Raw genomic sequence first — 12,834 nt, 5'->3', positions numbered from 1 at the left:
AAACCAGGCATGGGCAAACTTGGCCCTCCAGCTGTTAAGGAACTACAAGTCCCACAATGCATTTGCCTTTATGAGTCATGACTGTGGCTGTAAGACTCCTGCAATGCACTGTGGGACTTGTAGTTCCTTAACAGCTGGAGGGCCAAGTTTGCCCATGCCTGGGCTAAACTCTCTAAATACATACAGGGTGCATTTCTCGGTTTTCCTTCTGTCCTGTGCAAGAGTTCAGGTCCACTTTAAATAATGGAGAGTAGGGAGAAGGGAAGATTTCTAATAAATAATTTTTAAAAAGTGTGTATTAGCTACTACTAACTCCTTGACAGGAATTTGCAGCTACACAGACATTTATGCTCTTAGCAGAAACATGCAGCAGCATCCAAGCCGTCAAATGGGTAAAGATGTATGCAAGCACACTGTCGCTTATCAGAACTGAGCTTGATCCTGCAAGCAGTACTGCAGGGAAAGAATGCTATACAGACTTATCACCCTGGTATACCAGAGAAAAGTGTGCTGCTTATGCTGCTATGGGGATGGTAGAGGAGGTACAACAATATGGTGCATGAAGTAGTAGATTCTGGTTGGTAGGAAAAATACCCTCATTTATCAATGGGTAAGAATCTAGCGTGTTAAATATTTAAAAGATACATTGGGACAGCTGTACTCACACTAGAGTCTAGGCAGAGGTGGCCGTTTGGGGAGATTAGTCTAGTCTACTGAGTGTATAAGGCTTAAAATTGACTGCTCAAATTCAATTCAACCAGGATATGGTGTGCTGCAGAGATACAGCAAAGCTATGATAAAGGACCATTCACAGGTCTCAAACAATGCTGTCTGTGTTGAGGAAGAAAAAAATTCAAGAAGGCCTTGGCATGTTATAGATTTTCACCTATTTGTCAAGGCTAACAATCTCCGCTACCTGTCAACTCTGTGTTATAGTCCTAAACATATTCAGCCCATAAAATTTGTCACTATGGCGCCTCTTGACAGTAAAATACATCCTTACACACAGGGATAACTAGGGACAAAGTGCTTTGGGCTGGAAACGCAAGTCTGACTTTTACTACAGAAACAAAAGCCACATTATGGTTAAACATATTCTTACAAAACAAAGTGGAACAGTTGGCGTGTAAATAAAATCAGCGGTATTCTTTATCCCCCAGTTACAACACAGTATTTGTCTTTCCATCTTTAATTACTTCCTTCAGTGTGCCGTTTATATCTGATAAAAACCAAACAATGGACAGAGGTCAGCCCAGGTCGGGCTAGTCACTTTAACATTCCTGCTCACAAAAAAGCAACTGAAAACACAGGGAGAATTTACTGTATGTTGCAAAAGTCTAACAATAAAAATAAATATATGTCAGAGAGAACAGATTAAAGTTATGCAGTCACCAAGGACTGGCCTTGAAGGCGACTTCCAATGACAGCAGAACCTCTAGGAACACAGCAGGTCTATAATGGCTGAGTGTTCTGCAGTCTTCTTCCCCCGACAGTTTATATTATGTGTAATAGAGTGTGTGAACACCGCTACCACCCACAGGACCCTCAGACTGTACACGTCTGAGTCAGCAGGCCCACAGAAATACAAAAAATACGGAAGGTCCGCACCAGTCCAGGGTTCCAAGCTTTATTAGGACATATCCATTAAAAGAAGCAGGGGTACTAACTGATGCTTGTACCCCTGCTTCTTTTAATGGATATGTCCTAATAAAGCTTGGAACCCTGGACTGGTGCGGACCTTCCATTTTTTCAAGTTTTGCTCATGACACAGAAGTGACGCAGGAAGATGGCTCCCAGCGACATCCCCCTTCCTGAGGGCTGATACACACAACGGCACATGACGGGCGCGAACAGGAAGTCAAGCGGTATTTTGCGGAGTCGTAAGCATCTTAAAGAGACTGTAACAAAATGTTCAGCTTTATTTCTTCTATCCTTTAACCTCTTGAGGACTGCAGGGCTAAACCCCCCTAGTGACCAGGCCATTGTTAGTGAAATTGGCCACTGCAGCTTTAAGGCCAAGCTGCAGGGTCGCACAACACAGCACACAAGTGATTCCCCCCCCCCCCCCTTTTCTCCCCACCAACAGAGCTCTCTGTTGGTGGAGTCTGATCGCTCCCCCCATGTTTATTTTTTTTAATCAATATTTGTGTTGCCGCTTTTTTTTTTTTTAAAAACTGTTGCTTTAAACCCCTTCCCTTCCTCCCTCCCACCCCACAGCCGGCCAATTACGGTGATCGGCTGTCATAGGCTTCTGCCTATGAGAGCCGATCGCTCTCTTGTCCCCCAGGGGGACAGCCGTGTCACACGGCTGTCCCCAGTGCAGCGCTGCTGCTGATCGCAGCGCTGCACAGAGTAAATAGACGGCGATCACGCCGCCTAACAGTCTCCCGAGCGGCAATAGCTGCTCGGAGACTGAAGTCGGGACGGAGCTCCGCCCCTCAAGCAGGAGATGCGCGCGATCTCCTGCAAATCCCAGCCCCAGGACTAACGCCGATTGGCGTAAAGGCAGTCCTGGGGCTCCCGCCGCGTGACGCGGGCGGAAAGTGGTTAAGTCCCTATACCTGTTATAATGTGCTCTGGCCTACTGCAGCCTTTCCTAGTTGCACTGTGGCTGTGTTATCTCTGTTATATAATCTTATCTTCTGTCGGCTGTTGGGCTCAGGCACTCAGGCTGGAATGTGCTGCTTTGCTTGTGATAGGATAGAAGCTATACACACCCTCTCCAGGCCCCCACAAAGCTCTGTATGCTCACACACTGAGCTACTCTCAGCCTATCACATGCTGTTAGCAGCCATGTCTTTTGTTCGTAAACACTGCCTAAAACTGGCAATTACAAGCCAGGACTGCAGCAGGGAGTGGCAGAAACAGCACAGAGGGGCCCAGGAGAACATAATGAATAGAATTGCATGCTTTTTATTGTAAGAATTTTAGAGTACAGATTCTCTTTAAAGATCCAGAGTAATGGTAGTTATCGCTGCGCATTGCCAAACATCATCCTCAAAATCGAGCACCTGTACCCACAGCGAGAGTTAGCGGAAATGATCGTTCATCGTTCAAAAACCAGCAATAGTCATAGAAATCATGTAGTGGGTACTGTGTCTTGTAGTTCGATCCTATCCAAGCTGAGGGGAGATGTGAGGGTAAAGTGCCACTTGACATCCCTCCCAATCAAAATACAGGAGAGAACAAGCCAAGTTACCACCCAAGCACCATCCCATAAGGATCAATTGAAGAAGTGAGAACATGAGTTGAGCGGTGAGACTTGGTATGAAAAAGTGCCAAGCCATCATTTGCTTCCAATAATTAGCAGAGGTGGTTACAAAGGTGTAACTACAAGGGAGCTGCTCCTAGGAAGGCAGGGGAGCCCAGAGCTCTGAGTGGGCCCAAACTACTACTTCACTCCCTCCGATAAAAGGGTCTAGTCTCCATCTCAGGTGTTTTTCTGGCAGCACAGGCTATGGGTGTAAAGATTACGATGTCCAGGGGTAGGCAAGGGAAAGGGTGTGAACATTGCGGGCCCCAAAGTTTTGTTGGGGGGGGGGCATGATTTGGGTGGTTACATTGCCTAACAAAAGTGAAGGTAGTCCTAATCATTTTAAAGACATTCATCGTATGCTACTGGTGGAAAGGGAGGTTATGGGCTTAATAGTTTTATCTGGACAGGAGGCTTTATCCATGTTTATTTCACTCCACCTTTTTGTACACTGGCACGTTTCAAACTAAATAGTGTCAGCTGTAAAAGATACTAAATAGGAGTAGAGGCGCCATTTCCGAGACGTAATCTGCAATCTGTAGAGGTAACTGGCTCCACCGCTAAGTGTTTACTGATCCTATCACAAGAACCTGTTTGGTTTCAGAATTTAGGCACTCTTAATGATTTCTTTCATACGCGCCTTCCTTTGTCTGATGTCTGCTGGTGCTGAATTAGGAGCTATATCGCTATGCTGTCACAGCTTGAAAACAAAGGCTTTTTTGTACTACATCATATTCAGTATTTTTCTTTTTATTTCCCTGGTTGGCTACAATAAAAGGCTCCATTCGTGTGAATGGATAACAGCAACGGGAACTATACAGGATGCGAGGAAGGAAGTGTAGCTAGATACACTTATGCTTAGCAAGTCAAGAGGAACAAATGTGTTTCAGCTTGACTTCAATACTGAGCTGTATCAGATTGAGGTGTTACAAGGTAGACGCCACAACAAGGACTCCATATTGGCTCATACATAATCAAGGCATTTAAAGATAAAAATAAAGAGTTTATGCAAAAACTTTGTTTTGCAAACACATTTTTAAAGAGTGCAGGCATTTACTTAAGAGTTCTAGGCACTGCTCTTGCACCTCAGTCTAACCTCAACGAACGTCAATCTCACATTTGTAGGTGAAGCAGCCAACTGGCTTGGTTGCTTTAAAATGGGATTGTCCACCACAAAATCAAATTCCATTTACCCACTGATCTGTGTTTCTTATGCAGCCTGCAATCTAACCCTGCATTGCAAGTATTCCAATATAATCAGAAATGTTTCTGCTTTAATAAATCTTATCTCAGTCAGACTGGCTCTATTTGGTACATCGCAGACGAGAAGGAAGCTTATCATCCCTCCCACATTCCTGCTCCTCACCTAATTGGCTGAGGGCAGTTCAGTGGGAAGATACAAACCTGGAGTAACCTTGAGTAAAAACTGCATGTTAGAATGTTCCGAATTTCCATGGTCAAATGCTAATGTAACATTATAACATGAATGTAACAGGGTTGTTTTTGGCCGTATGCCACCCAAATACCAGGAGTTCCCTATTGGGTGGTTCATGTCACAGATGGCTTCACTGGTCAGCACCAAAGCTTTAGTGTCCAATTCATTTTACTTCCACCATATTTTAGCAAACCAAATCTCAGGTAGTACTAAGTGTTCTGACAGTTTATATGAAAGGGAACCTCTGGCTGTAGATTAATATCTTTAATCCAGTTAATCTGGAGACAACCTTTGATTTCAGGAACAGGTATTGCACAATTGTGTTTATCTGTGTAGCCTGCAGATAAGGCTGACACTGCTGCTGGCTTGTAACTGAAAGCTACCAGTAAATTCCCTGAAATGCTGGTTTAGGTGTCCACAAAGATCATCCACGTCCTGCCAATCAAGGTTCACCAATGTTTACTAGTTCTGCAAATCTACCGAACAAGGGTTTTAAGGATCACAATACTGAGCTTGGCCTGAACTTGGCTGAAATGAACCAGCACTTCGAGCCTGTGTGTTTGAATTGGTGGGGATGCTAACGCTGACGGAAAAAAATATCCACTTGCCCACAAAAACTCTCCCAAAATGAGCACCTTGGGTGATCAAAAGGGCAACCGGCAGTCCAGCCTCAGAAGGACATCCAAGACTACATTAAAGCAAATATGTCATGAACTGATCCACATGTCACAGCTACAAAGTTTGTGTGTCTCTACACAGTAGCCTGGCTTAGGAGCTCTGGGCCCCAGTGCAAGATTTACATTGGGCTCCCTCAAGCACTCTATACATTTGATATGGATCACCAAACCTGCAAAGGACAGCTGCAGAGAGATGTAGGCTGGGGAGGGGAACAGTCTAGTAATGGTTGTAAACTAATTAAAGCACATATTGAGGTGAACACTACCAGCTTAGCACCAATAAAGAGCTAACAAAGTGGTTGAAGAAGGGCCCCTACTGGGCTCCTCTGGTCCAGGGGCCCTGGTGTGGTTGCGACCTCTGCATCCCCTATTGTTATGCCACTGTCTCTACATGTAAGAATTATTTGGACATGATTAATTAGAAATGCTTTAGCACAGTTCAGTCTTCCTTTACAGTGCTGTCATTTTCCAGTAAAGGTCTGAATCCAATGCGTTAGAGACAAGGCAAACTGTAATTGATAAAAAGCTTTAAAAAAAAAAAAAAATAGAGAAGTAAGCATTGTAGCTTTTACCATGTTTGACTATAAAGTGCCTTTACATGCAACTATGCCCACATCCTGTATCTATTTCCATTATAGCAATTAAATGCTTTGTTGATTAAGCCCATCCACACAGTCTAAGCCCCTCCAGCAAGAGACCTATAATGAAAGGAAGTACTGGTCTTGACACAATACGCAGGCACGCTTGTGTCACGCTATCAGCTCTTTGATCCTTGCTAAGGAGTAAGCCGATGGATAAATACTGGTGAGTCAAGTTATGCAACAGACAGTACTTACAGTGCTTCCAGGCTATCCAGTCCATCAAAGCAGTGCCGGCTTAGACTTTTGATTTTATTGTTGTGGAGATGCCTAAAAGTATCAAAAAAATTAAAATAAAATTAGTAAAGAGAAAGGTCTGGTTAACAAAACAAGCAAACAATTTGTGGGTTGCAAACCCACACCATTACATTAGCAGACTTGTACAACAATCACCGCCTGGAGCCAAGGATAACAAACAGAAATCAAAGCGACCAACAAGAATTTAGTTTGTTAAAGGCAAACTGGTGGATTCGGATTGAGGCAGCTTTGCTTTACAATGAAGTGAAAAACAGGAATTGAACTATAGATACAATTGACTAACTAGGGCTTTCCAAGCATCAAATAGTCTTATTTTGTATTCAAAGCTTAAAATCTACCTGCTGGTTCACACAGCCTGTTCTGCGGCAGTACATGCCGGCCGTGAAGCTTGTCGTTCAGCGCTGTCCATTCAGATGAACTGACAGTCGACGGTATGATCATTTACCCGCTTACCTTAGTTTGTGCAAATGAAACACTTTGATCCCATTTTCGTTGTCTGCACAGTGCTTAGCGTTTACCAGCAAGCTTCTGTGTCCCCCTGCGGGGAAGAAAACCGCCACCGAAAGAAGGCAAATGCTTTTCTACATGCATGCAGAAAAGCATTGGCAACGAACCCCAGGCCCCGTTCACACTCTGAACCCACAATCGTGATCACAAGCGCCTAGCAATTGCAACTCTTGCATTGTTGTGTTCTGTTTTTCCAGGGATTGCAATTTATATTCCAGGGAATGATAGTCACGACCCAATTGCCAGAAGGATGCTACATGCAGAGAGTTTGCAATTGTCGGAATTCGCAAACGTGACACAATCGCCGCAGTGTGAGTAATCCCATAGGATTACCCACCGTGCACCACTCCAGATGCGCTAGTGGAAGTGAGCGCAAAATACCTATTAAACAAGCTTTTGTCACATATTGTTGAGGAACTCTGTGCTGGAATGGTAGGCTGTAGGGGATCTGGGAAGCATCTGGACTATCCAGAAACTTTTCACTAATAGCTTACATTTGATGAAGACACCAGTTTAGAAGGGTGCAGGAATAACTGTAGTAGAATATCAGAAAATTTACTGATATTCTACTACTTCATCCTAGAGTAAAATATTGGTAATTTACTATGACCTAACTTCTCCCTACTGTCACACACAACCCTCCCATGGTGTTGCCTCACCTTAACCACCCCCATTCCCCATAGGAAACACGCAGCCGGGCCAGCACCTGCACACGGATGCCCGACTCCGGTGACCCAGTAGAGGTTGCCGGAGGACATTTAGCAGGCAAAGGAGGCGAATGGGGGAAGTAGTGGGCATCAGGACAGCTCACCGTACATGCCTGCCCCCCCCCCCCCCCAGTTTTTTAACATCTTTTCAGCTCTGGTATCCTTTAACCCCCACAGTGGACGGCTAATCCAAAAACCCTCTCTACGTTGTGCATCTAATCTTAGACCCTACACCTAACCTCAACAGCCCCCCCTCCAAACCTTAATACTCCAACTTCCCGTGCTAAACCTTAACCCCGCATCCTGTTTAAATGAGTACAATTTTTTCATGTGCTTTTAGATCCTAAAAGCAAGAAAAAAAGACATACTGCTGAGAGATTTGCAGCAGCCCCTGCACAGACTCACCTCCCCGGGATTACCACTCCCAGCTAATTTTTTTTTTTTTTTTTTTTTTTACTCTGAGCACCACTAGAGGTAACCACCAAGAAGGTTAAAAGTGTGCCTACTATAATGGCAGGCGATGAATTGCTGCTAAAAATAGGAGGCACACAATTTGCGTAGTCGGGCAATGCCATCTTAAACAGGACGCATCTTGTGCAATCTTTGACTGCTACTCTATAATGGGATAAGTATGTAACTTTTCCCACTTTAAATACAAAACAAAAACTGTAGGATTCCAGGAAATACCTATTCATGATTAGGATTGTGAATGCAATGGTTTATCTCACTTTATTTTCACTTCATGTTTGCTTTAAAGCTAGTCTATTTGCAAAAGAAACATCTGCTCTTGTAGATTTCATTTTTCATCTCCCTGAAACATTGACCAGGAAATACTTACAAAACAACAAGGCTTGACAGATTGGAGAAGGCATAATCCGGTATGTGAGTGATTTTGTTCAGAGCCAGCGTTAAGGCCTGCAGGGATGGGAGGTTACCGAGGGGACGCATCGGGACCTCTGTCAGGCTGTTGTCATCCAGCCAGAGATGTCGAAGCTGAGAAAGGCCCTCAAAGCTGTCGTCTGGCACAGTGACTATATGGTTCGCGTCTAGTCGCCTGGAAGAGAGGAGGGAAAGAAAACGATTTATCAGAATAGTTGTGTGTCATGACCAGGAGCAAGTTTACTAAATGGGAAGAGATAAAATACTTTGAGTGAAGAAAGTCTGACAAGAATAACAGTGAACCTGGCAGAGGTTATGATGAGGGAACGGTGGAAAAATATGTGCGACCCTTCTGAAAAAGTTTACCTGTCAGGCGGTTTAGAAAAATGAAATTTTTAGCATCACTTCTGTCAGCGTTTATTTTAAATGTATATTTAAACACCACTATTTTCCAGCATCTGTCATGTAGTTCATGAATTTGCATGAAAGCTCACTTATAATTATAGTATGCAGGAAAAAGAACGAAAAAAAAAGTGTAAAGCTGAATAACTTGCAGCTTTACACCTAGCACATGCGCTTGCATAGGAAGCCCTTCCCATCCTGAATATCAGTAGCATTGACTGCTTGGCCCATACCCCATTGGTCCACACCTCTCTTTGCTGTTTGATGCTTCTCCTGAAGGTTAGTGGCACTTATGCGATTGACACACACCATCATGTGATTATACTCCAATGCTCAATGGGGGAGATTTATCAACGCATTACCGACAGTTTTTTCTTAATCTGTTCTAACCAGCAGGGAGAACAGTTCTGCATGATAATAAGAACCTTCTTAAATCCTAGTAATAGTGGCAGTTTAGCATGGATTTCTAGAGCTGCACTACAGTTAAGAGAAGTGCAAATCCATCCCTAAACTGGCGCAGATTAAGAAGTGCTTGATAGCAGTTCTACAGCTGTAGAATTGCAGGTTAGACATGATTGCAGAGTGCAGGCTAGACATGATTTGTGATGTGCCCCTCTTACCTGCTGAATTCCTCCTCAGAGCCTGCTGCTATCAATACGGCAGGTGTGTTGGTTACCTCAGCAACAGCAATTCCCCTCACACACTGCACTGTCTGAGAGACCTTCCTAGCTCCTCCTATTATACAACAGTTTTAGAAGGAATCTGCACATCTAATGATTTCTTAAGATGCCTGAGACAGTTCTGTACAGATTTCTAAAAACCTACTAATATTTTGTCTTAGACACTCTTGATAAATTTGGCCCAATGACTCTACGCTGGCTCATTGGCTGTATGAGGTCATTCCCCTCAGAACATTATTTCTATCTGAAAGTTTGAAATGACCCCTGCCCCATTGTACAACCCCCAGTACTTCACAACACTACATTGGCTGTATTCCTGTACTCTCCCCTTTCCACAATATGACTTTCACCTAATTGGCAAGTCCATACTGAAGCTACGTACACACTTGCGATAACGATCGTTCGCTAGGAACAATAATTGAAAGACGAACGATACGGCAACGATAGGAATGCAACGATCATCATACACATTTTAACGATCGTTCTCGCAGAAAAGAACGATCAGAAGGAAATGTTGCGTACATATTTATATAAAATAAAACAAAAAACCACCAACATGGAGTTACAATAGATACAAACATACGATTGTTAACTTGAAAACAAAGTTTAATTGAAATAAGCAACGTAACAATCTTTACGGCCGCGCTACAAAGGAAGTACGGATGCTGGGCAGAATTCAACGCAGGTGCATTGGCCCTTGTAACGATCGTTCTCGGCCGATGTCTGTACACACTATAGTTTTGTAACGATTGTCGGTAGATACGATCCGTCAGGTTGGATATTTCCATCTTCCCGATGTTCTGTCGTCGTTCGAATTAATGATCGTTGGGTAAAGTTTTTTCCCCGATTGTCGGCGGAACGATAGTTAATTAGCTGTTTCAAACGACCATAGTCGCCAGTGTGTATGCAGCATAAGATACTCCGTGCTACCATATTGGCTGTATGATGCCTTCCTCCTTTAATTACCCACAGTGGACTGCTTGGCACATCCTCATCAATACTTCATGCCTCTGAATAGGTTATAAATTAGGGGTGACCAATGCTATACAAAAGATTTACAAGTTTATGAAAATGTATGCAAATCTTTATGCAAATCTATGCAGCTTGAAAATGGACCAATTAATTTAAATCTGGGTGGGACTTGACTGGTCCATTTTAAAGCTGCATATATTTGCATAAACTCAGAAATATTTGCATATCATTGAACATCCCTAGTTATAATATAAAAGTTATATATAATAGCCAAAGCTGTTGCCACTTGTATGCGCTCTGTAGGCAGTAGCAGTGTTAGGGAGTCTTGGCTAAGTCCTCCTACTGCACCGCTATTCGAGCCCTAGTCTCACAGAGGCAGAGCCCTTAAAGGACAACTGAAGTGAGAGAGATGTGGAGGCTGCCCTATTTATTTACTTTTAAGCAATACCTGTTGCCTGGATAGCCTGCTGATCTTCTGCCTCTAATACTTTTAGCCATAGACCCTGAACAAGCATGCAGCAGATCAGGTGTTTCTCAGATCCGACAAGATTAGCTGCATGCTTGTTGGTGCGATTCATACACTACTGCAGCCAAATAGATCAGCAGGACAGCCGGGTAACTGTTTAAAAGGAGATAAATATGGCAGCCACCATATCACTCTCACTTCAGTTCCCCTTTAACCATCTAATCACTATCATCTTGTAGAACATAATCTAGAGACAAAGAAACCCTTGATGAACAAGGGGGAAAAAAGTTAAATTAGCACATCCACTTTTCATGTTAACAGTAGACATCTATGGATTATATTGTACATGGTTTGTAAATATATTTTAATCATCACAAAAAGCAACGTTTTAGAATACTTATGACTCCTTCAAACCCCAGATCTGGTTTTGCACATGTGTAGTGCGTACATGCAGCTCTGTTCTGGTACCAGGATATGACCAATAAAATTACTAGAAATCTTTTACTTGAACCTGTTCTGCATGAATGGATGATTTAGTTTTATGGAGCAGGCAGGAAGTTCAAGTGTACAAGTGGCCATTCCACATGCATAAGATATGAAATGCGTTTTTTTTTATCCTACTAGTGTGATCCAATTTTCACCAAAGTGCAAACATGCTGCCTGATTTCTGATTTCCCTCCTGTGGTGGTATCAAAACAAAGAAAAACACAATTTTGGCCTCAATTCACTAAGTTTATCTCCTGTCTTTAATAACGTTTCTAGAGTTGTTACCATGGTGATAAGGCATGTAGTATTCAGGAAACATTTTACCTCGGGCAAACCTAAAGTTAACGCTTAGGTCTTTCAGTTAACTCTTCAATCCTTAACCACCCTGGCGTTCTGATTAAATCGCCAGGGTGGCTGCGGGAGGGTTTTTTTTAAATAAAAAAAAAAACTATTTCATGCAGCCAACTGAAAGTTGGCTGCATGAAAGCCCACTAGAGGGCGCTCCGGAGGCGATCTTCCGATCGCCTCCGGCGCCCAGAATAAACAAGGAAGGCCGCAATGAGCGGCCTTCCTTGTTTTGCTTATATCGTCGCCATAGCGACGAGCGGAGTGACGTCATCGACGTCAGCCGACGTCCTGACGTCAGCCGCCTCCGATCCAGCCCTTAGCGCTGGCCGGAACTTTTTGTTCCGGCTGCGCAGGGCTCAGGCGGCTAGGGGGGCCCTCTTTCGCCGCTGCTCGCGGCGAATCGCCGCAGAGCGGCGGCGATCAGGCAGCACACGCGGCTGGCAAAGTGCCGGCTGCGTGTGCTGCACTTTATTTGATAAAAATCGGCCCAGCAGGGCCTGAGCGGCAGCCTCCGGCGGTGATGGACGAGCTGAGCTCGTCCAGACCGCTCAGGAGGTTAAAATAACTCCAGAAGTTAAAGACAGGCTGTTCATTAAGGCCTAGTGCACACCAAAAACCTCTAGCAGATCTGCAAAATGCTAGCAGATTTTGAAACACTTTTTCTTATTTTTCTGCAGCGTTTCAGCTAGCGTTTTGCGGTTTTGTGTAGTGGTTTTGGTGTAGTAGATTTCATGTATTGTTACAGTAAAGCTGTTACTGAACAGCTACTGTAACAAAAAACGCCGGCAAACCGCTCTGAAGTGCCGTTTTTCAGAGCGGTTTGCGGTTTTCCTATACTTAACATTGAGGCAGAAACGCATCCGCAATCCAAAATCTGCAGCAGCCCGGGAGTATGCGTTTCTGCAAAACGCCTCCCGCTCTGGTGTGCACCAGCCCATTGAAATGCATTACCCTAGCAGATCCACACCCGCAAGCAGATCGCAAACCGCAGCGGAAACGCTCCGGTGTGCACTAGGCCTAACTGCATGTGAAAATAACTACAGATCAGGTAACTTAAGGAATGAAGAGATAAGATAACTCCCTCACTGTGTGGAGGTAAGTTTTCTCTTGCCTTATCTCCAGCATG

The 12,834-nt window shown here is 43.9% G+C and overlaps 1 protein-coding gene across 2 annotated transcripts in view; it reads right to left on the bottom strand.

Annotated features, from left to right (window-relative positions):
• Window positions 1-12,834, bottom strand: part of LGR4 (leucine rich repeat containing G protein-coupled receptor 4) — a 155,812-nt gene that overhangs the window by 32,542 nt on the left and 110,436 nt on the right. For both annotated transcript variants that reach the window (XM_068261172.1, XM_068261173.1), the window contains 2 exons: window positions 8,314-8,529; window positions 6,202-6,273 (listed from right to left, as the gene is read on the bottom strand). In XM_068261172.1, coding sequence (XP_068117273.1) covers window positions 6,202-6,273; window positions 8,314-8,529 — 288 coding nt within the window. The remainder of the gene's footprint in view (window positions 1-6,201; window positions 6,274-8,313; window positions 8,530-12,834) is intronic.

This window comes from Hyperolius riggenbachi, chromosome 11 (genome assembly GCF_040937935.1).
Source record: "Hyperolius riggenbachi isolate aHypRig1 chromosome 11, aHypRig1.pri, whole genome shotgun sequence".
NCBI classification, from domain to species: Eukaryota; Metazoa; Chordata; class Amphibia; order Anura; family Hyperoliidae; genus Hyperolius; species Hyperolius riggenbachi.
Note: the sequence above shows the minus strand (reverse complement) of the source record. Positions and strands in the feature narration are given on the sequence as shown.